Genomic DNA, 21,060 nt, shown 5'->3' with positions numbered 1-21,060 from the left:
ACGTACGCAGACGGCTGTCTCTTCTTTGCTTCCTTGTTTTAATTATATTTTATTAAGCTAATCATCTTTTATGTTTTTTAATTCAAATTTGAACTGAGTTATCATCCTATACTAATAACTATATTGTGCAACAACATGAACTAGAGCATGAAAAAAAGATAGAAACATTTTTAGTTGAATCTATTATAATCTCATTGGTTAGACACCTACTGATTTATACTGATTTAGACAATGATGATAGTGAATTCACATGTACTTTTTCTTTTCACAGTTTTAGGAACCTAGAAATCAAAAGCAGACATTTCAAACTTTAAAAAAAGTTGAAGGAATAGAAGATAGAGAAGAAGTGATATGTCCTATAAATAATTTAAAACCAAAAGGGACGATGTAAGCTTTGTTTGTGAACAGTGTGGATGCAGCTCGTGGCTGGGCCTCCTCCAACCAAAAGCATATTGATGAACTAAGATAAAAGACAGACAATGATATGGTAATTAAAAAGCTTAGGAAATAGAATGTGATGAGCAATAATTCCAAATATAGACAGATAGAGAAGGAGATTAAAAGGGGTTTAAGTTTAACTCAAAAAGATGATATTTTTATTCAGAGTTTACTGGAAACAGAGCCTCTGTCTCTCTCTCTCCTCTGCTTTGGGACACCAAAAGCGCTTCGGACAATCCCTCCTTTGTCACTCGCTGTGCGCCAAACGCCTTCCGACAATTCTCTCTCTATCTCTCTCTTTCATTGGCACAAAAAAGCTTATATATTCACAGCAAGGAAAAAAAGATGCTTTGCTCTGCAACGATTGCTAGTCTCAAGTTCTGTGTAATGCCATGCTCTCTCTCTCTCTCTCTCTCTCTCTCTCAGTTTGCTTATGGCTTACTTCTGGACTAATATATATATATATATATATATATATATTATGAAACCCATGTTGTATTTTACATTATTTTTTGTTTCAAGATTTGGGTTTTGCCCAATTGTTTATTGCTATGATTTGCAGATGGGTTTTGTGTTGTGTTGTGTTACCTCTCTGCAATCTCTCTTCTTGGAAGGCGCCTTTTTCAGCTCCAAACCTCGTCGTTTTGTGTATCTTCATCTGCCGGCCTTTTACTGCTTTCTCCCTTCACTCTCTTCGAGATTCATACACCCACCATTGCTTTTTTAAAACGCACACTTGTTCGATTTCTGGGTCCTCTGCTTTTGAGTTTCCCGCTCTATACTTTGTACATAAGCGCTCTCTTTCGGGTTTTACTGTTTTGATCCATTTCGGCTTCCGTTTCTTTTTGTTTTTGTTTTTGGGTTGTGGCAATATTGATTTTTGGTGGAATTCCTTCTCTTTTCCCAGCAAAAGTAAAAGATGAATGCCAGAGTCCGCGACAGCATTCAAACCGTCAAAACTCTTAATCATGACAAGGTGAATTTAGTTATTAGATTGCTTTCTGGTCTGCATTTCGATTTATGTGGGTTTAGGCACATTATGTTCATTCTGAAATGATTGCCGTTCTTGTTCTTTCTGATGCACATTATGTTCTTATTCTTTTGTAATCGCGTTTCCTTTGCTGAATTTGTATAGAAGGTGAAGAAGTTAGAGAGGAACAAGACGATGGGGAATGACAAATCTGGGAGTACCATAAATCGCCGCAAATTAAACAGAGAACGAAAAATAGCATTGCTGCAAGATGTAATTATGTCCTTCTCCAGCTGCCATTTTAGGGATAAATGCCTGTGTTGTTCGTCTTTGATGGTTTAATAATTTTGAAATTTTCAGGTTGATAAGCTGAAGAAGAAGCTGAGACATGAAGAGAATGTTCATAAGGCATTAGAAAGAGCATTTACTAGACCCCTAGGAGCTCTCCCTCGTCTTCCTCCATATCTCCCTCCTTATGTTAGTAAAACCTGCAAATTTCAGATATTACATCCTTTATCTCTCTTCTTCATACAAAGAATCGAAAAGGGTTGGATTCAAATCACTTCAATTTTAAAAATTCCTGGTTTTCCTCCCTTGTTGCAGATACTAGAACTTCTAGCTGAAGTAGCTGTTCTAGAGGAAGAGGTTGTTAGGCTAGAAGAACAGGTTGTGAATTTCAGACAAGGACTCTATCAGGAAGCTGTATATGTATCATCTTCCTCTAGGAATTCAGACAATTCCATAGACACAATGGAGCCTGTCTCGACAAGAGTCTCGAAGCATCGGAGAACGAAGTCATATTGCCAAAATGAGTTCAATTCTGCAAACTCAACAGCCAGGCTGCAGCCTTCACTGGCTAGATGTTCTTCAAGTCGAAAGCTATCGACAAACGACAACTTCTTCGATCGTAATGGTAACTGTTCTAACAGGTTTGCCAATGGGAAACATGTTCTCGGGAAATCAAGTTCGTTTTTGTTTCTTCCAGAAGATGGGCTGGGAAAAGAGAATCAGTCATGTACAAATCCTGTGAAAAAAAGGCCATCTCCAGAAAAGAAAGTTGATAGAATTATAAGCCCACTGAAGAAGTCTCCTTTGAAATCTCAGGTTTTTGCTTGTTACCATATTGAATCATCTTCACCTGAATAAATTTCAAATTACTCATTGACTTCCTATTAATGTTCCAGCTAGAGCTTAGATTGGAACGAGAAAGAGCAAAGGACAGTTCATCAAGTTTGTGTGATGATATAGAGGCTAGTAGCTCACCAAACAAAATTTCAGAGGACATTGTGAAGTGTTTATCTTCCATTTTCATAAGACTGAGTTCATCAAAAGACAAAGCTTTGGACTCATCAGATGCTCATACATCAAATGGACCAGCAGAGTTGCAAGATCCTTACGATGTCGGTTCAGATTTCAAACCGAGGGACATTGGTTCCTACAGACATCTTTGTGCAATCGAAGCTAGTTCTGTGGATTTCAACCGTTCAACTAACGCAGTTTTTGTAATTCATAGACTCAAGTAAGTTCTCTGGATGTCTTGTCTTGTCTGAAAACTTTTGTTAGTTTTATTAACTTAATGAAGCAATTCAACGAACGCGCAGAAACTTGTTCCGAAGACTCGCCTCGGTGAACTTGGCAGGTCTTAACCATCAGGAAAAGCTAGCTTTCTGGATCAACACCTACAATTCCTGCATGATGAATGTGAGCTACCAATGCACCATTATATGTCAGGAGGATTGCTCAATATAAAAATCTTCATTAACTTGTTAATTAGTGGCCTTAATCAAGAAACTAATGCAGCTGCATTGTGACTTCAGGCATTTATAGAGCAGGGCATTCCTGAGACTCATGAAAGAGTTGTAACATTGATGCAAAAGGTAATCATCTTGTTTCCACCATCAAAGACAGACCTGAATTCCATTAAGTTTTCTTAGATTCTCGACTTTAACAGTAAGCCTAAGCTCGGTCGGGTTCTTGATGTTCATCACATTCAAATTGGAAAGTTTTGTTCTATAACAGGCAACAATTGTTGTGGGGGGACACCTTCTAAATGCACTAACAATTGAGCATTTCATCTTGAGGCTTCCTTATCATCTGAAGTTCGTAAGTCTATCCTTTCCAACACTCACATTTCCCAGTATTCTTCTCAAGTCTTTCAGATTCTAAGTAGTTGCTGCATTTTCGTCGATAAACCTCAGACCTGTCCGAAAGCAGTAAAGAACGACGAGATGAGAGCACGCAGTTTGTTCGGATTGGAATGTTCCGAACCCTTGATCACATTTGCACTCTGCTGTGGAAGCTGGTCGTCTCCTGCTGTAAGTATGCTACATTTACACATGGAAGTTAGTTACGATATTGTTCATCATCTTAATATAACTCCGCTCAAGATTTTACTTCGAACTCCATCTAGAAAGCCTCTTACCAATAGAGATATCGTCTTTGAATCAAATATTACTGATCTATAACTTGGTGTAAAATGAAGGTGAGAGTGTACACAGGATCTAAAGTTGAAGAGGAGTTAGAAGTAGCCAAGAGGGAGTATTTACAGGCAGCAGTTGGGATTTCAAAGACAAACAACAAGTTGATGATTCCAAAGGTCTTGGATTGGTACTTACTTGACTTCGCAAAGGATTTGGAATCACTGTTGGATTGGGTTTGCATGCAGCTTCCAAATGAGCTGAGAATTGAAGCAGTTAAATGCGTTGAGAGGAAAGGAAGAGAGGGTGTCTCACAATTAGTGCAAGTAATGCCATATAATTTCAGCTTCAGAATGCTGTTACACAGATGAAACATAAATCTTTGCATCCTTTGATTTGATTAGTGTTTAGGTTTGTGTTTCACTCCTCCGATCCTCAATGTTGTACGAATGTTGAATGTGTTGCTTAGTTCGTATACCAAACATAGAACACACAGTTACAATACAGAATGAAGATAAGTACAATAAATGTCAATTTTTGTTCTTTACAAAATGTAATGCACAGTTTAATCAGTGTATATGCTACAAGGAAACAGAGGTGCTTTGATTTAAAATTCTATAATGTAAAACAACGTGAAATGCTTCAACATAGCCTCAGATCAAAAACGGCTGTCTTTCCCCCCCTTCTTCCCCTTTGCTTCCTACACAACCATACCTTCATTTTATTTACTTTTTTAATTTTACACTCTTTGACTGTCACAGATTTATATATAAAATAATGAAGAGAAATGTAAAGTCAACCAGACAGATAAGGTGAATATAAAATTTGGATCCTAGGGACTGCTTGAGTAGGATAGGAATGAACAGATCTGATTCTGGTCCCCACATAAACCCTAAACAATGCTTTACAGGCGACAAAGCAGATAATATCTATGGGGCAGTTACCCTCCAATAGTGTCGGAAGAAGCTGAGATTTTGGGCTGAACACAGGCCCAAATTTCAACTACTCAGTCAAACAAAACTCTAGAAAGCAACAGCAGAATCATCAACAACACTTGCCAACAGCCATTTTATTATTGAGAGAGAGTTGAGTTGGTTTAATTTACAAAAAAGCATATCATCTTCTAGTTCACCACCCTGCAATTCTTCCTAATTTCCCCATTTTGGCCTGTAAGGACTCCAGTATTGCCCAGCTTCACCATTGATGCTCCAAAGTCCCTGTTAAACAGGTATGGGTACCTGCTGTAGCTCACCACCAACGGAGCAGTTGTATTGTGTTTCATCAGAGCTTGGTCTGACTGCAAAAGTCCCAACTTGTTCACCAAGTTTCTGTAATACACATTGTCAAACCTGCTGATCGTGTACGTGTCCAAGGGGGCCAGTTTGTCGTTGGAGTCATCATGATTGGGACAGACGCTCTGTAAATTCTGTCGCAGCATGACATCTAGTTCTGGGTCAGGATTGCCAGAGCCATCGAAGTTGAACAGTCTATGCTTGAACATCATGCACCGAGCTAACCCGAAAGTGTGTGCACCTGAACATCAGTCGGGACAGGATGGTTAGAATTGTAAATCTAAAGCTGAAGGAAGTACGAAGATGGGGCATAAGAAAGGTGACCTGAGAGCACGACAACATCCTTTACATCAAGCCCTTTTTTAGTGAATTTTGCAATGATATTCTCCAATGGCTCCAACGGTGATGGCAGCTGATTGGCTTCACTCTCGCTTGCTGTCGTGCCATCTCGCCGACCGAGTGGAATGGGCCAAAAGGGTCCTCCAGCCTGAAAAGGTAAGGTTCAGAAAGACACAAAATCATGATGTTTGAGAGAGATGTGTGAGCCACAAATTTGCTTACAAGGTAGACAGCCTCTCTAGCTGCTAGAGTCACTATATCAGTGCATGACACGACAGATGGGCAGACTCTCTCTAAAACAGCCTTTATATCATCAATGACCTCATAGCCTCGAACTGAGTTCATATTTGGCAATGCATTTTTCTCCCCTTTAAATGAGCTAGTGTCATCAAGCAACAATGATCCATCACAGCCCTACACCAGAAACAAACAAGTTTACATATATGTTCTAAAAAAACAGAGTTTAAAAAAAAAAAAAAAACAACTCTATGATCATCCAGAAAAATTGATTACGTTGACAAAGCAATCATGAAAATGAAGGCGTAAGAGAGAAGCAGCCATCCTAGTATCATTAGAAACTGCCATCCAGACGCCATATCTGACAATTCTTGTTAGGTTGGGACACGAGTCATCATAGAATCTATAATCAAGTTGTGAGGACACAAGGAGGTGATTCAAGAAAACGAAGCTTATAAGCAAGAAAACAATAAGTTTGGAGGAGTTATCCTTCATGTCTGTATAATAGATCTGAGGAAGCAGCAGAAACAATAAATGATTGCTAATTTTGTATTAGAATCAGTGTGGAATAGCAGCTATTTATATACAGAAAAAGAATGTTCAAGAATGACAGTTTATTGCAGGTCTAATAGAATTAGTGGCTCAGCCACTCAAAATATAGTTTTTTGGATTGAGTTTGGTACAACCCACCATTTTGTTAGAGCTAAGGCAGACCCCATCTCGTTGAAACTCAGAATTGATATAGTGGTAAGGTGATGCACATCACACTTTCATGGCTCACCATTTCAAGAAGGGATAAAAAGAGTATAATAAGTAATCTACAACACAACACTCCCAAGTTTGACTTGATTCCAATCACGTGAAGAAAAACCTGCACTCAAAGGCTCACCATTTTTTATTCGTTTCCAATAATGGGCTGCCACCAAATGCCTTCCCATCAGTAAGTAGTCCAATAGTGGAAGATAGGACAAGGCACAACGCCAGGAATCATGCTAAGGAAGAGGAATTTTCTATTAATATATGGACTTTAACTAATGGGGGAGGCAGAAGAATATGAATGGTTTCATTGAATATGCATATGAGGACCTAAAAGGAGTTGATGCCATGCACAGAAAAGGTAAAAAAAAATAGGCGTCTATGATCCATTAACGCAATTTAAAAACTGGGAATGTGGGAGTAGATAGCTATTTGAGCACTGCACCTAATGACTTAATTCACAACTTTAGCAGAAAGTTGGTATCCAACTTGGCTGCTATCTGTGCTGCTGAATCAGACTCTACCAAGCAGACCGACCATAGGAAATACCTCTGCTTATCCTCCGAGCAATATAGACCACAGAAACCATAAACCCCATTTTTCTCACTATGACGTATGGTTCAATATGAAGATTATTATATGAACTTCCAATGAATCATATTCATGAATGTCTGTGTGGTCTATGAAGAAAAACTTCCATTTGCGTTATACAGTATTGATTCAAACTTTACCATTTTCTTTGTAGAATTATTGTTTGAGTAGAAACATTTCAAAAGTGATATGGGGAAAATGGATGACTTGTGTTCTTCTAGAGTCAAGGGCATCATGCTTTATTGATTTCTGATGAATAAAGGCCCTCTTTCTTTCTAACTTTTTGCTTTTAGACCGTAGTAGTCTGAAAGCAATTGAGTTGAAATTTCTGCATTTAATTTGCCTTTTTATACGATTCTTTGTTCACAAAATTAAAAAACCAAACAGAAACGATGATGTTCTAATTTTTTGTCTCACTTCTAAGAATGAAGACTATCCCTACAAACCAACGGGAGTCCTTCCAATATACTTTATCCTCACTAGTATAGAGAGTGACTAGTCATCCTTTCCTAATCATAGCTCTCATTCGAATCTAGTCTATAAGTCTCATAAAAAATGTATAGCATATTTAAGATTACAAATGGGTTTTCTTTCATTTTGTTAACGAGTGAACTTGACAGGTTCAAACATCTAATCTACCTCTTCATATGCTGCAATTAATTAAACTGTGTTCATATTGATAGAGAATGAAATCCGTTGTAGCTTTAAACCGTAAAATTATGATGTTTCAGTTCATCAAAATTTCCAGAATCACAAAATTATAGCCAATCGGACTTGAGCTCAATTGATAAATAGCTTTGATAGAGAGATTAAAGGATGGAATCTCTACCCGTTCAAGTGAAGGAAGGAAAAGAAAGTCATGAAGAGGAGCAAGAGTTTGGTAAGTAGCTTATTTAGATTGAATTCAGTAAACAAGAAGATGAAGGAAGTCTAAGCTGAAGAAGAAAGGAAAAGGGAGGTAAAGAAATCTAGGGAGAACAGAGTGAGAGTAAAACAGTAAACAAAAAACAGATTCTTCCTACTTCCTGATCTTCACTACTGCAGGCTGCAGCATCGTCGTCTCAGAATTTGTGGACAAAATCCAATTACTTCACCATCTAACACCCACACACATCCGAACAGCACAAGAAATCAAGCCAGCTTTGGGAGCAGTCATAGCAGCAAGAACAGCTGCAACACCCAATAACCCATTAATTTGGAGATTTAAATCACTGAAGAGGAAGAACAGAAAGTGAGAAAAACTGAAAGATTACCACTCATTGAGGGCTTTATCTTGCTCATCTTCTTCCACCCCAAGGTTCTTGCTGGAAACCTCTATTGCTTGTGGAGCTGGAGCTTCCATTTTTCTCTCTGTTTCTTTCTTTCTTTTTTCTCTCTATCTGTGTCAGCAGAATCGGGTTCGAATGATGGAACTTCACGTGGTTCCACCACCACTGCCAAATGAAGGCACTTTCTTGGGGCAATTCAGTTGAAAAATGATATGCAAAAAATAAAAAAAACTACAAAAGCTAAAATGACATTTCTTCATACTCTCTTTCTCTCTCTTCCTTTATTTTCTTTTTTCCCTCATCGTTTAGATCATATTTAGTAGATTGGTCCTTCTACTTAAGACCACAGCGCAACTTTGCACAGTTTGATTGGTTGAACAATAATGTCTACACCCCCATAAGACTTTTTCTAGTTCATCTTCTAAGCTAAACGAAAACTTTTAAAATATGCAATCATTTTTTATCACCAACTTTTTGAAGTACAGATGGAAAACTTGTACAGGAGCGGAAACAAAGGGAAGACATGATCACAAGGAGAATTGCATATCCATCGGAATCAAACTAATAAAATTTCAATGGAACCTTTGTTCGACCATATGATTCCATTATCATACCACTCTAATATCTACAAATTCAGTTTGAAGTCGTACATGGAAGTGCTGATTTTCCCACGCCAACACCAAGGAATGACCAGTGGATATTGCCATAACTGAAGCTCTAAAATGAGAAGAAAAATAAAGAGAGAAAAAAAAAAAAACAGTATACAAAATTGTTTCTCAACTCCCATTGTGGAGTAGACTACCAGACCAGAAGCTATTCCATTTCAAAAGAAGACACAACTACATGTGTTAGTAACAATCTATGCCAGAAACTCGCCTACTAGACGCAGCACCCGAATCTGGCTTCTTGTCATGATGCTGATTTTATACTTTAGCCACCCAAGTCAAACGCACATCGATGGAAGGTACAAACAAAGCCAGAGGCAGGCCTGGTACAACCATTTTACTTCCCGTTCATAGGCTAAATTAGTGTGTGGCTCTTCTTATTTGTTTGATTTACAACGCCGACTGCATTTGCAGGGGAACTGAGATGGTGCACATTGTGAACTAAGCATGGAGGTGACAGTACTGGAAGAGCCTCAAGGGTAGAACGGGGAGAATGACGAGACATTACAGTTAAGTCAGAGGTTTCATGATGAGAGAGTGAGCCAATCACACTGGGAAAGAATAAAACAATAATGTATGAACTAGAATCATGCAGAGAATTGTAATGAATGCATTAACATTCATGGTCCAATTACAAATGAGAAGTGGAGAGCAAGGGAAAAGGCAACTCTTGCCTCTCGGCCGCTAACATTCCCTTGGAATTTTGTGAGCTTGGAAGCATGGAAGACTGATCAAGTTTACTCGAATATTGTTTACTTGGGCTGTAGCATTTGTCCTGGCATCATAAACCACACTGTAATGAAAAATGACAAGTTAAGCAGGGTGGAAGGGGACTATTGTAACTATGTTAAGTTTACCATCAAACTCGATCTAGCGATGGCCTGATAGCAAGATGGAGCATCTGGATGTTGCAAGTTTTTTATAAATGGATGTTCAAGCAGCATGGCAGCAGTCGACCTCTCTGCAGGATTTCTCTGAAAGCAGCATTTTAAGAAATCTCTGGCTTCATATGATAATGATTCAGGTATTGTTGGGGTGTCTCTCATTACCTTAAACATAGCTGCAGCCTGTATTAACAGATGAACTTGTAACCACCAACCAAATAGTAAAATCTACCGAACTCAAAAAATATCTACCAATTATCGGTTCAACATGCAAATAAAATGTTCTGTTAGGTCGGCAATGTCTTTTGTACGTTATGGAATAATGATAAGCTGACAATGGTTCTAGAATAGACATACATTTACTACGTTACACATATACCTGCTCTAGGTGTGAAAAGCGCAGAACAAAGGATGGAGAAAAGCTAATGTGTCACATTTACCTAATAAAGTTTAGAGTTTCGAAACAATTATCGCTATTCAAAGTCCCAAGTCCCATACTGGGCTGCAACCAAGCAACCAAGAAATCTTGGTGCCTTGGTGGTGCAGATATAAGTTCTTCCACCGCTCAACTTTCATCAAATGGCATATGAGTCGAAAAAATAAAAATTCTATCCGTGTTGATGCAGCTACAAGCACATGCCAAGTTATCCAACACTTACCCCTTCATAGTCGCTCCAAGGTGGCTTGCCAGTGAACATTTCTATAATAGTGCAACCAAGGCTCCAAATATCAACAGCTAAGGCAAGATCAGAGTTGTTATCCTTCTGCTTCACAGACAGAAGGAGCTGCAGGAAAAGACAAACTTTAATCAAATCCCTCATCTATAAATAGCCAATCCAACTATATAAAGTCATATAGTTGACCTAATATTTCAAGTGATCGCTGTCATTAAGAGAAACCATAAGCCAAGAACCCATCTGATGTAGGAATAAAAAGATACCTCAGGAGCCATCCAGTATGGACTTCCCTTTAAAGAGAGATCAGCAACTTGTCCTGTAAGCTGTAGAGATATACATCAGCATCATTCATGTCTAGTTCTAAAAAGGGGAAAAAGTCTCTTAATAGCAATTGAAAGTCATATTAATGCCTACGATCATGCACCAACAAATGTGTAAGTACCTTACAAACAAAAATGACTTTTTTTTCTCCAATTCTTAGACTGTGTGACAATGATACTAAAGTTGAGAGTGCCTAGAACTAACGTTACACAAATTGAAAGACCTATTTACCTAAAGTGACAAGTATATAAGTAGTGCACACATGAGACCATGGTTTCAGCAAATCTAAAATATACACCAAATCCATAGAGAAAAATGCCGTTAATTTATAAAAATGTATGGATATAATTTGAAAAAAAAAAAAAAAAAACTCAGAAATTAGAGGGGAAAGGGTAGCAAATACTAAAAGAAGGGGGGAATAGTAGAAGTCAATTGGCACTCGATCTCAAACTTACATGTTTAGCCATTCCAAAGTCAGCAAGCTTGACAACCCCACAAGAGTCTACAAGCAAATTAGCACCTTTAATGTCCCTGTATGAGGGAAAAATTAAATCTCCAAACAGATATCGTCACATAAACATAATATAAGCTTACAGACCATTGATCATAATTATTTCTTCCACGATTAAACTAACTGAAGATAGAAATTAAATATTCAAGTATTTATTTCTTATTTTCAATAGAATATTTGTGGTCATCTTGATTTTACATGTCAACTTCAAGACTTTGTATCAAACACATCAACACGAATGTTCCCTACCGATGTATAGTCTTTGTGCTGTGCAAGTAGGCCAACCCTGAGAGGATGTGACGAGTAAAACTTCGAACAACAGATTCTGTCATGGCTCCACAATGTTCACGAACATATTTATTAATTGAACCAGGATGAACATACTCCAGGTAAATATATAATCGATCTTCAACCTACATAGACCCCAGAGTAAGAATTATATTTGGTTATAAGATTATAAAAATGAACAACTTTGAAATGTCGTAACAAGCAAAACAAGTACTCACAAAATCACTACCATAGTACTGGACAATATTTGGATGCTTTAGCTGGCTCAGAAGTTTGATTTCCTGTGACAGTTAGAAGAAGAGAGGCAAAACTAAACAGCATCAAATGTCATCCTGCCATCAGAGGACAAATATGAAGTTATGTCATATTTTAAAATAGCAGAGCATTAACTCCATTTGGATGATGAATGCCGATGGCAGCATTTAAGCATAACATGAGCCAAACTAAAGCCTGCCTCAATAAAGCATATGTTACAGAAAAACTTTTTATTTTAAATATCAGGTTTTAGCAAGTAGGACGTCAGATAGTCATACCTTCAATCTTTCAAAGAGACTCCTGGTTAGCTAATACCAAATAACATGAAGAAAAGATGAACAAAACATACACCTAGAACTTATTATCTTCATATCCTTAACGAGACTAGTCCATTAAGTTTGCTAGAAGCAGTAATATCTCGTAGGAAGGATCATTTCTAAGGCACTACATAAACAAGGATACAGGGTCGTACAACACCAAAAAATATGGTACTACATTCACTCAACTGTTAATCACACCACATGTATCACTTTCACTGAATAAACAAAGTATAACAAATTATTGCGAATCTCTGGTTTAATTTCTTATCTTATTTAGAAAAATCCAAATTATAAATTACAAAAAAAAAAAAAAAAAAAACTGGATTTTTAATGGGAGTTAAGATGTTAGAAAATAAAACTAAGCACTTAAACAATTTAATTTCGGAACCATACTTTATACATGTTTACCAGCTTAAACAATAATTTGTTAGCCAAGAGTTGGTCAATAATATGAAAACAGTTGAAAGGAAAACCTCCAATCATATAAGAAAGTTCCTCCATACACAAAAAGACAAAGGGTTTGTGACAAAAAACTAAAGAGTACGCAACTATGCTTATTAAACAGTTGACCACAACTCAATTTTTTTTTTTTTTTTTTTAAATTACCTGTTCTAATTGCTTTATACATTCAGCTGACTTCGGATCATCGTGAAATAATTCAACTTCCTTCATTGCACATAAAGCTCCATTTTCTCTTTGGGGGAGTAAAAAGGGGGAAAAAACATAGTTAGTCACCAGAAGCAGATGACAACAACAGAAGATTCCAACGAAACTCATATACCTGTTGCTTGCAACATAAACACTTCCAAATGTGCCCCGGCCAATAAGTTTTCCTTTCCGCCATTGATTTTTCATTGAGATTGGCTCAGCTTTAGTGTTAGCTTCTGTAATTGGGGTTGATGGTAGAGGCGTTGGGGTTGATGGTGAAGGCGTTGGGGTTGATGGTGAAGGCATTATGGTTGACGGTGAAGTCATTGAGATTGACGATGAAGGTATTGGTACTCCAGGTGGAAGAGGTAATGGGTGGACACTGACAGGACCAGAACCTTCACGACGCTGAGCATGTGTTTCAAGGGAAATCTTGGTTTGCAATGGAGATGAAGCTCCTGTTGGACTTCTGGGATCTTGGTGGGGATTTCTAACTGTTGGGCTATGCATGGGAGAACTCTCAGAGCTAAGAGTGGAGCCATCAAAGAATGCAGGAGGAACCCCCCGCATCATTGCTGAGGATGGTAGCTCAGGTGCAGACCAGCCTTGATATTCTAACGGAGCCACATGACGGGAGTTTGAAAGGTTGCTGGAACTATTTCTTTGGGGACTAAGTGTAGGACTTGCAAAAGGACTAGTAGGAGCACTCCTACAGGGAACGTCAATCCAAAATTTATTCTGAGATGCTTCAGGAAAGCGTCTGGCATATTGATTCACCCTCCCAGACGACCTTGTCCCAATCTGATCTTCTTTCTTCTGCCTCTCCCCAGAATCAGATATACTGGTTCATTAAATTTGAGAGCAAGTGTTGGTCATAATAACAAGTATAAAGTTATAGTGGAAACACAGAACACGATACAATATCAACATTGTCCAAACAGCAAGGCATATCAATAAGATCACACCGACTTATCCCATCCTCAATAAACAAGAATGAAACAAGAAGCATAGAACCAACACGGAACATGTAACACTCGTGCCAAAAAAAAGACGCGAAGCTTTCCCTAAACTTTTTGAAACCTCGATGCAAATGAGCACGAGAACACAGCAGAGACGCACTAAACAGTGTAAACAATAAACATAGCGGTTAACATTTTAACAAAGGGTTTTTTCTTTTTTTTTAGTTCAACAATTGCAGGTGGAAGATTGAACTATTGATCCTTGAAACGATCATTGGTGCCTTATCCACTACGCTGTGCAATTCTTTAAAAAGTTCAAAGCCATACACCCACAGCTCACAGTAGCTTCAAATAGTCTTCAATTTAGAAACAGAGATGTCAAACTCAAAAAGCTACAAGCATAACCGAGAAATGGAAAAAGCATAAAATACGGCATTTGACGACGTTAGGAGTACAGAGAAGGAAGGACATTCCAGTTCGGCTACCTTTTAATCGGAGTACCAATGGAATCCCCGCCTCCAGTCTTAAGAGGAGGTGCAGTTCTACATCTATCTACATCACGGTCGTCCCCGCCTCGGCCATGCCAATCCTTGGGCGACGGAAGAGGACAATCCCCGTCTCCACAAGCAGAATTCGAATTCGAGATCCCTTCACGACGCTGAAATATCGGGGGAACCTCCGGGAGAGGCAAGGGCACGGCATGTTCATCAGAAGTACTCGACAGTCTTGACAATGAGTCGGGTTCGGGCGTAGTATCGGACCATTTAGCCAAAGAAGTAGCGGCACGCTCACGTCCGCTTAAGTTCCGAAGCTTCCTATGGCGGGAATGTTTAGAGGCGCCAAAACGCCAAACAACTCCCCGATAATTATGATTGTGGGAGTCTCTGGTAGTAGCCTTTCTGGTCGGGGAATGGTCACCGGTGGCAGTGGCCGGAATTCTCACCATGGAGGAAGTAGTAAAGGAGATATTGCGCAACCAACCCATGGTGATAAATCAATCACGGTAATCCAAATCATGAAATGGGAACGGTATGGAGGAGGAGGAAGAACGCGGGTTGCAACTTCCCTCCACGCCAAACGGTAAGAAGGTCTCCCTTGAGAGGCCAATAATGAGCTCTTCCTCTAACAAAATCAAAACTCCTAACAAGCTTCCACTTCCACATAAACAAACAAATTATTCACAAATTTTGTCTCAATATTAAATTCTTTATAATATATTCGATGAATAACAATTTGATAAATTAAATGCATGTTACGAGTACTTTTCGCGAATAAATAATTTAGAAAATTTGAAGAAAAAAATAATAATAAAAGAGATTGATAAATACTGGTGAATTAAAACAACCATTTCACTATAAGTATATATGGAATAAAATTAATTTCGTTGACCCAAAAATTATAGTAGACTTTGACAGCACCATGTTGACGATGTCCTAAATTCAAGTCGTCTTAATTAAGACTTTACACTCCCAATTTATATATATTTTTTTTAATACTTAATTATAAATGTCATTTTTTCTTCAATATGATTGGAACATTAATTCATCTCATATTTGATGCCTCCCTAATTTTAATATTAATTTAGTTATCGATTTTTGTCACATTTTTTTCCGATAGTATCAGAACTTGGGTCTTAAAAGATATAACTATTTTGGTATTAGTATGAGAAATTTGGTTTAGAAAAGATGGGTCAGAATTAGAAGGAATATGGAAAAGTCAAAGTCAACTTTCGTCCAATCATATGGACGAACTCTATTCTAGAACTCACAACATTAATAAATCAATAGAATTATTATTTAAAAGGATAAAAAAGGTAAGAACTTGGATGTCATGATCGGATGTCTTGCCACAATATCCTAAGATTAAGATTTACATGTCATCTTCTTAAAGGAAAAAAAGAACAAGATTTCATATCATCCCGAGTCTGAACAAGTCTAGTCTTTCGGTCTACTAAGCTCTCGTTTGGTTATATTTTTTATTTACTTCATACTTAGTTCATAGTCAACATAATTAGTTTCATAATATACCAACTAAAATTCATCAAGAAAACATTTAATTTTATGTTTCTGTATACATCTTTAAATAAAGCTAGCCAGACTAATCATTTCTAAGAAAAGAAAATGCTACACTAATAATCAGACCCAAGCACAACCATGACATGAAATCCAACAAAACAGCAGGCAGCTTGACAGTTGACCTTTCTTGCTGCCCGTTTCTAAAAATCCTTAGCTACATGATGTCAAGAATCACATAAAAACCCATGTTCTCGTGTGCATTTCATCATTCTGAGTTCATGACTATAAATCAAACAGACAGACTACTTCAATCCCACTTTCACAAATTTCTACATTTTCAATTTCATAACAGTCGTACATACCTCAATCAGAATCAGACGAGGATAGTGAATGTGGATTTAGCGCCAAAACCATTTTTGAAAGTGATTCTCCCATGTCTTCTACTTCCTCTCTTCCAAACCCCCAACTTCTAAGCAATGGGGACGCAGACGATCCTTGTACCGTTCCATGTCTTAGAAGATTCGTTAATCTTCTCTCTAAAAATGGCAGTATAGCACTGCTAGAACGTAGCCGAGCTGCAATGGGAATGGAATGCACGTCAAGGGATCCCCTTGACAAAGCACCCGAGATTGGAGTGGTCAACAATTGACCATGTTGGCTAATCAGGTTTCCAAAGATTGAAGGGAAAGGCAAGGGTATAGGCAGAGGACATTGAGCTGTTGACAGATGGCAGTGCTTTGGCTTTACTGCTTCCCCTTCATAAGCAGCACAAATTTCATCCTTTACTTCGGAGACTGAAGCCCGGTCCCCTCCTAAAGGGGTAAAATCAAGTTAGAACAATGACACGACAACATTTTAGTTTACCGTTAGATTGAGACGTCACATTTTCTATATTTCCTTCTAACAAGATAGTTTTGAAGACACGTCTTCAAATGCGGAACCAGTGCATCTTGACTAAGCCTTATAAGAATACCTGGTAATAATTCAATGTAATACATACCCGATCCGAACACTCCATGCACGGCCATGTATTCCAGTGCCTGCAAATCTTCTGCATCTTCTGTTACCTCGGGTGTCAAGGGCTGCAAATTTTCCAAGAATGATTGGCCCAAATGTTTTCCTGTATTACAGATTGCAGAAGAAGCATGAGACCAATGATAAAAAGTTCTTTTCGGAAAGTAAAAAGAAATGGCAGAGTATATACCAAAGACAGAGGGCGCCGGCATAGCAACATCCAAAATGGCTACCATATTTTGCCTACCTTGCCCAGCTAACATCCTTACCAAGTCATTGATATGAACTGCACCGGAAACATAATTTGAATCTGTGGTTGCACCATGGGCTTCCATTCGTAAAGGAAGCCCAATGGAGTGTAAAGCAGCAGCATATACAGCACTACAGTGGTAAGGCTTCTGGTCATCAATGCAGAGATGCGTGGTAGCTTTGCCTTGATAAATGTAAGAACGATTGTCAATATTATAACAGAGAATTATGAGAGAAAAAAATTGGGTGAAGGTTCAAATATTTTTGAAAAGATAAGAAGAAAAAAAGAAACAGAAGATACTTAGAGAAGAGAAGAGAATCTCCACCAGAACAAATTGCAAAATAAAACTTATATTTATTATCCAAAGGAAAGAGCTGCTGATGATCAAGATCTTAGCATCTAGTGACTTCAAAACAATGAATGAGAAAACGGAAGTGTTTCCCAAAGCAATCTTGAAACTCTAAGCAGCTATGTAATGTCAAAAGGGAAAAAAATAGAGACAAAAGAGTGATATGCAGGAAAAACTTCCAGCCATAGTGGCACATACTTCTGCTCAAACTTGGCAAACCAACTGGCACATAAAGCTGACAAAAAGATGATAGTCTTGCAAATGAAACTGCATCATGGAGATTTCTAGAAACTATCTGCTTCTTATTTTCACGAAGCATGTTAGAAGAGCTAGGACTTCGAACACTATAAAGTAAAACTGGGGTGTTTGAATATTCATCTGCAACACTCTCGAGAAAATCCCCAGCTATTGCCGAAAAACCTCCTGAGTCATCAACTATGAACTGAAAACCCTATAAGGATCAACAAAAGACCATTACTCAACAAGGAAGAAAAGTGCAACCATTCTAGCTCAAATTTTGTATTAAAGGTCCCATCATATTGGGTGTAAAGAATCGACTATAATAAAGACCCAGTGGCATATGGAGTTCACAGTTTAGGATTGGAAACAAGTAAAAATTAAGTACCAATGTTTAATATCCAACCAAAAAACTAACAAACATAATACAGCAATGTAATGGCATATAAAGAGGAGTTGTAGATTCGAATTCCACACTTGAACAATGCCAACAAGGAAAAAGCAAAAAAGAAAAATTGATAACACGTACTTGGATATGGTCACATTCCTCCACAAAAAAACGAAGCCTCTCATCGATTTCTTCACCTTGCGAACCCCAAGAGAGAGATTCTTTTCCAATTCCATAATTGTCGAACTCCTGAACGTCCATCCATAATCCATTTAATTGATATAAGCTTTGAGGGTGGAAGTGAACCTTAGAGAAGTCTGTCCAAAAGGTGACATCTTTTTCTAGGCATTCGACTATATCCTTGTCCTCAATTTCTCCCCGACCACTACTTTGACCACTCACTACGTTCTCCTGCTCTTCTTCAGATAAACTTTGCAAGAACAAGTTTTTCTTACGTGATTCAGTATGCTGAGTGGCAACATTACCACGCCTGCAGAATAGAAAATACACATTCAGTTTCATCAAGCACCAGAAATTTACTTCAAGATTACAATTCAAACTAGATAATAATGAAGCCTTCAAATGAAGTTATAGGCCAGATAGTGCATTGCCTGATTGAAGAAACAAAATTTAACCAAGATCATTATGCTAGAAAGTTATAGAAAAACTAAGTGCTAAGAATAAATATAGGAAAATTTACACAGTTTCTGGAGTTATTGGTTCATTGCACTGCAACTGTAAGTAACAAGAAGTCAATTCATAATGTAAGAATATCCTTAGAAGTCAGAACTTTTTATCTAATATAAACATATGTGCATCTATCTACATGCTGATACCCGCATAAGAGCAATGTAAAACCATCGATCTAGGAGCTTCTGCTGTTAGCTAGAAAAATCGACTGAAAAAGAAATTATGTCCACATATCTTGTAGACGAAGAAGTCGAATAAATTGGAATACATATATCATATATGCATGCACATTAATGTATTGTTGTCATGGGTGTCTTTAAATGTGGGGAGAAATATTCACTCTTCAACTTCAATAATGAAGATCTCACCATGTGACAATATTAGATGGTGTATCCGCATCATCATTATATAGAGTGCCACGTGCACTTACAGATCCTAAGCCTCCTGCATATTATAAGTCAATCAGTTTATGTAAAAAAGAGAATTCATTTTCGATCTCTAAAGACAGCAAGAGTATACAAACTTAAAGGAAGCAATAATAATAATAAGTCATATTGTCGCGGAAAAAAATGAAGGAGAAAACCACCAATGGAAGTGTACATCCAAAAATGAATACTCGCAAATAATAGCACATCGTGGGGAAAGAATGCATAAGCAAATAATTTATGTAACAGGGAACCAGGGGTGGGGGTGGTTTGCAACTCAAAAATTGTATTAGCATCATTGGACTTGTCTAATACCTAGAAAAAAAATAAAATTACTTTATGACAAAGTTGATCTCAAGTATTGATTACAGAAACATACCTTTAAAGCCAACTGAAACTAGGCGTGGAGTATACGTAAGTACACCCTGCAAATTATTCAGAGAATAGAAAAAAAAGTGAAACAGATGGAAAAAGTACAGAACATTAGCTCCATTAGTGAAGAAAGTTAATCTAGGTAGAAAAAACCTAGCACAAATATGTTACAACTTTGACACATATGGTTGGTTGGGAAAATATCACAGTCTATTCCGAGAATAAGATGCAAGCATGAATTGTTACAGAAAATATAAACTCATACCTGATGTACTTTGTCTCAAAATGAAGCTCTTAATCAACACATGGAATAATACATTAGTTGCATTAACTAAAAGGAAGACATTTACGCATTGTATGTTGACTAGTACGCTTACGACATTGTAAGATGTGAAGTGACAACTCTATAACTTTTTTTTCATTTACACAACATAATGTCAAATATTCCACCTGTTGTGTCTCACCAGAACGGTAGAGTACGTCCATATTAAGATGTTGATGCTTAAACACAGCATCTCCAAGAGGGTCTGCAGCCAGGCCAATCAACTCATCCTTCCATCAAGATTGACGTAAATTTAGCTTGGCATGATTAAGGATAGAAAAGAAATAAATATACAATTTAAAATCCCAGTGGTTGGGAATCATTCAAGTAATATAACTTGAAGAAGTATTGCTCAGTACTTGCAAATTGAAATTAACAGTATCAATTCCACTAATACTTGCAATAAACGTAACGGAGGATAATAGGGCAGTACGGGGAGGGGTGTACCTGAAAGTTCCAGAAATGAGAACCAACGAAGTTCGCAAATTCTCCAACTTGAACAGTCACGACTTCCCTCATAGTTCCTGCCACAAAGAAGAATTGGGTGAAAACCCCGATGTCTTATGAACATTAGCGAAGGTCCTGGAGTAACTAAGAATGTCGCTATGTTATAATGGAGTATTCAAGATTGATAAAGTACGTAAAAGAGATGATGTTTTCTAACCTGTGAGCTCGGAGGGATTTTCTCACAGAATTTTCAAGATTTGCGTCTGCTGTAAGACAATAATAGAAGAGACGAGAGTGGCTGGAAAACGATCAGTGACGGCGGGTACTTGGTGAACGAGAGCTTAGAGCGTTTTCTAGCGGAGGAGTTGACGAAAATAGGAGGGGAAAAAATGTATGTATTACAGAAGCTGCCGTGTATGGAAGGAAAGGATCAACGCCGTCGCAAGATTTCAGCGTCGATAGAGTTCAGAGGACACCCGTGCGCGCGAGCCAAGAGAAAGAAGGAACTGAAAATTAGGGATTTTTTCTTCAAAATAGGCAAAATTAACATTTCAAAATTAAACTATCATTTTTTTTTATTTATTTTTTTTTTTTTGCAATTATCCGAAAATAAAAATAAGAAATTTAAGGGGACAAAGTTTAGTATAGAGATATTTGCTTAAATGACATAATTTTAATGTCTTTGTTTTTGTTTTTTTTTTTTTTTTTTTTTTTT

The 21,060-nt window shown here is 37.7% G+C and overlaps 4 protein-coding genes across 10 annotated transcripts; 1 reads left to right on the top strand and 3 right to left on the bottom strand.

Annotated features, from left to right (window-relative positions):
- The first annotated feature begins 622 nt into the window (after nucleotides 1–622).
- Nucleotides 623–4,438, top strand: LOC111453590. 2 transcript variants are annotated; one of them, XM_023094730.1, is made up of 11 exons: nucleotides 623–822; nucleotides 1,346–1,414; nucleotides 1,574–1,681; nucleotides 1,769–1,885; nucleotides 2,012–2,512; nucleotides 2,593–2,927; nucleotides 3,010–3,109; nucleotides 3,226–3,285; nucleotides 3,428–3,511; nucleotides 3,607–3,723; nucleotides 3,891–4,438. In XM_023094730.1, exons 2-11 carry the CDS (start codon nucleotides 1,358–1,360, stop codon nucleotides 4,194–4,196), a joined length of 1,785 nt encoding a protein of 594 aa, XP_022950498.1. In that variant the 5' UTR covers nucleotides 623–822; nucleotides 1,346–1,357; the 3' UTR covers nucleotides 4,197–4,438. The 2 variants fall into 2 exon arrangements, with proteins under 2 accessions (XP_022950498.1, XP_022950499.1); XM_023094731.1 differs by having other exon boundaries at nucleotides 1,001–1,414; nucleotides 3,891–4,196.
- A 428-nt stretch (nucleotides 4,439–4,866) lies between these two features.
- LOC111453591 (peroxidase 10) lies at nucleotides 4,867–6,266 on the bottom strand. Its single transcript, XM_023094732.1, has 4 exons — nucleotides 5,970–6,266; nucleotides 5,679–5,870; nucleotides 5,442–5,604; nucleotides 4,867–5,358 (listed from the first exon to the last, which is right to left on the bottom strand). Exons 1-4 carry the CDS (start codon nucleotides 6,186–6,188, stop codon nucleotides 4,949–4,951), a joined length of 984 nt encoding a protein of 327 aa, XP_022950500.1. The 5' UTR covers nucleotides 6,189–6,266; the 3' UTR covers nucleotides 4,867–4,948.
- A 1,532-nt stretch (nucleotides 6,267–7,798) lies between these two features.
- LOC111453232 (mitogen-activated protein kinase kinase kinase 5-like) lies at nucleotides 7,799–15,014 on the bottom strand. Of its 5 annotated transcripts, none has more exons than XM_023094243.1 (13): nucleotides 14,322–15,014; nucleotides 13,011–13,718; nucleotides 12,836–12,923; nucleotides 11,873–11,935; nucleotides 11,616–11,779; nucleotides 11,311–11,386; nucleotides 10,798–10,857; nucleotides 10,517–10,642; nucleotides 10,023–10,040; nucleotides 9,831–9,947; nucleotides 9,648–9,748; nucleotides 8,294–9,524; nucleotides 7,799–8,210 (listed from the first exon to the last, which is right to left on the bottom strand). In XM_023094243.1, the coding sequence occupies exons 1-12, from the start codon at nucleotides 14,819–14,821 to the stop codon at nucleotides 9,329–9,331; spliced, it is 2,217 nt and encodes a 738-aa protein (XP_022950011.1). In that variant the 5' UTR covers nucleotides 14,822–15,014; the 3' UTR covers nucleotides 7,799–8,210; nucleotides 8,294–9,328. The 5 variants fall into 5 exon arrangements, with proteins under 5 accessions (XP_022950011.1, XP_022950010.1, XP_022950008.1 ...); XM_023094242.1 differs by having other exon boundaries at nucleotides 9,831–10,040; nucleotides 13,011–13,160; nucleotides 13,224–13,718; nucleotides 14,322–15,013; XM_023094240.1 differs by having other exon boundaries at nucleotides 9,831–10,040; nucleotides 14,322–15,012.
- Nucleotides 15,015–15,863: 849 nt separating this feature from the next.
- LOC111453234 (protein misato homolog 1) lies at nucleotides 15,864–20,876 on the bottom strand. Of its 2 annotated transcripts, XM_023094245.1 has the most exons (10): nucleotides 20,563–20,876; nucleotides 20,346–20,422; nucleotides 20,027–20,128; nucleotides 19,584–19,629; nucleotides 19,148–19,223; nucleotides 18,231–18,579; nucleotides 17,663–17,915; nucleotides 17,056–17,298; nucleotides 16,852–16,971; nucleotides 15,864–16,663 (listed from the first exon to the last, which is right to left on the bottom strand). In XM_023094245.1, exons 2-10 carry the CDS (start codon nucleotides 20,415–20,417, stop codon nucleotides 16,215–16,217), a joined length of 1,710 nt encoding a protein of 569 aa, XP_022950013.1. In that variant the 5' UTR covers nucleotides 20,418–20,422; nucleotides 20,563–20,876; the 3' UTR covers nucleotides 15,864–16,214. The 2 variants fall into 2 exon arrangements, with proteins under 2 accessions (XP_022950013.1, XP_022950015.1); XM_023094247.1 differs by lacking the exon at nucleotides 20,563–20,876 and having other exon boundaries at nucleotides 20,041–20,128; nucleotides 20,346–20,427.
- Nucleotides 20,877–21,060: the final 184 nt, after the last annotated feature.

Source organism: Cucurbita moschata, unplaced genomic scaffold (genome assembly GCF_002738365.1).
Source record: "Cucurbita moschata cultivar Rifu unplaced genomic scaffold, Cmos_1.0 Cmo_Scf00015, whole genome shotgun sequence".
NCBI classification, from domain to species: Eukaryota; Viridiplantae; Streptophyta; class Magnoliopsida; order Cucurbitales; family Cucurbitaceae; genus Cucurbita; species Cucurbita moschata.
This window is presented reverse-complemented; position numbering and strand designations above follow the sequence as displayed.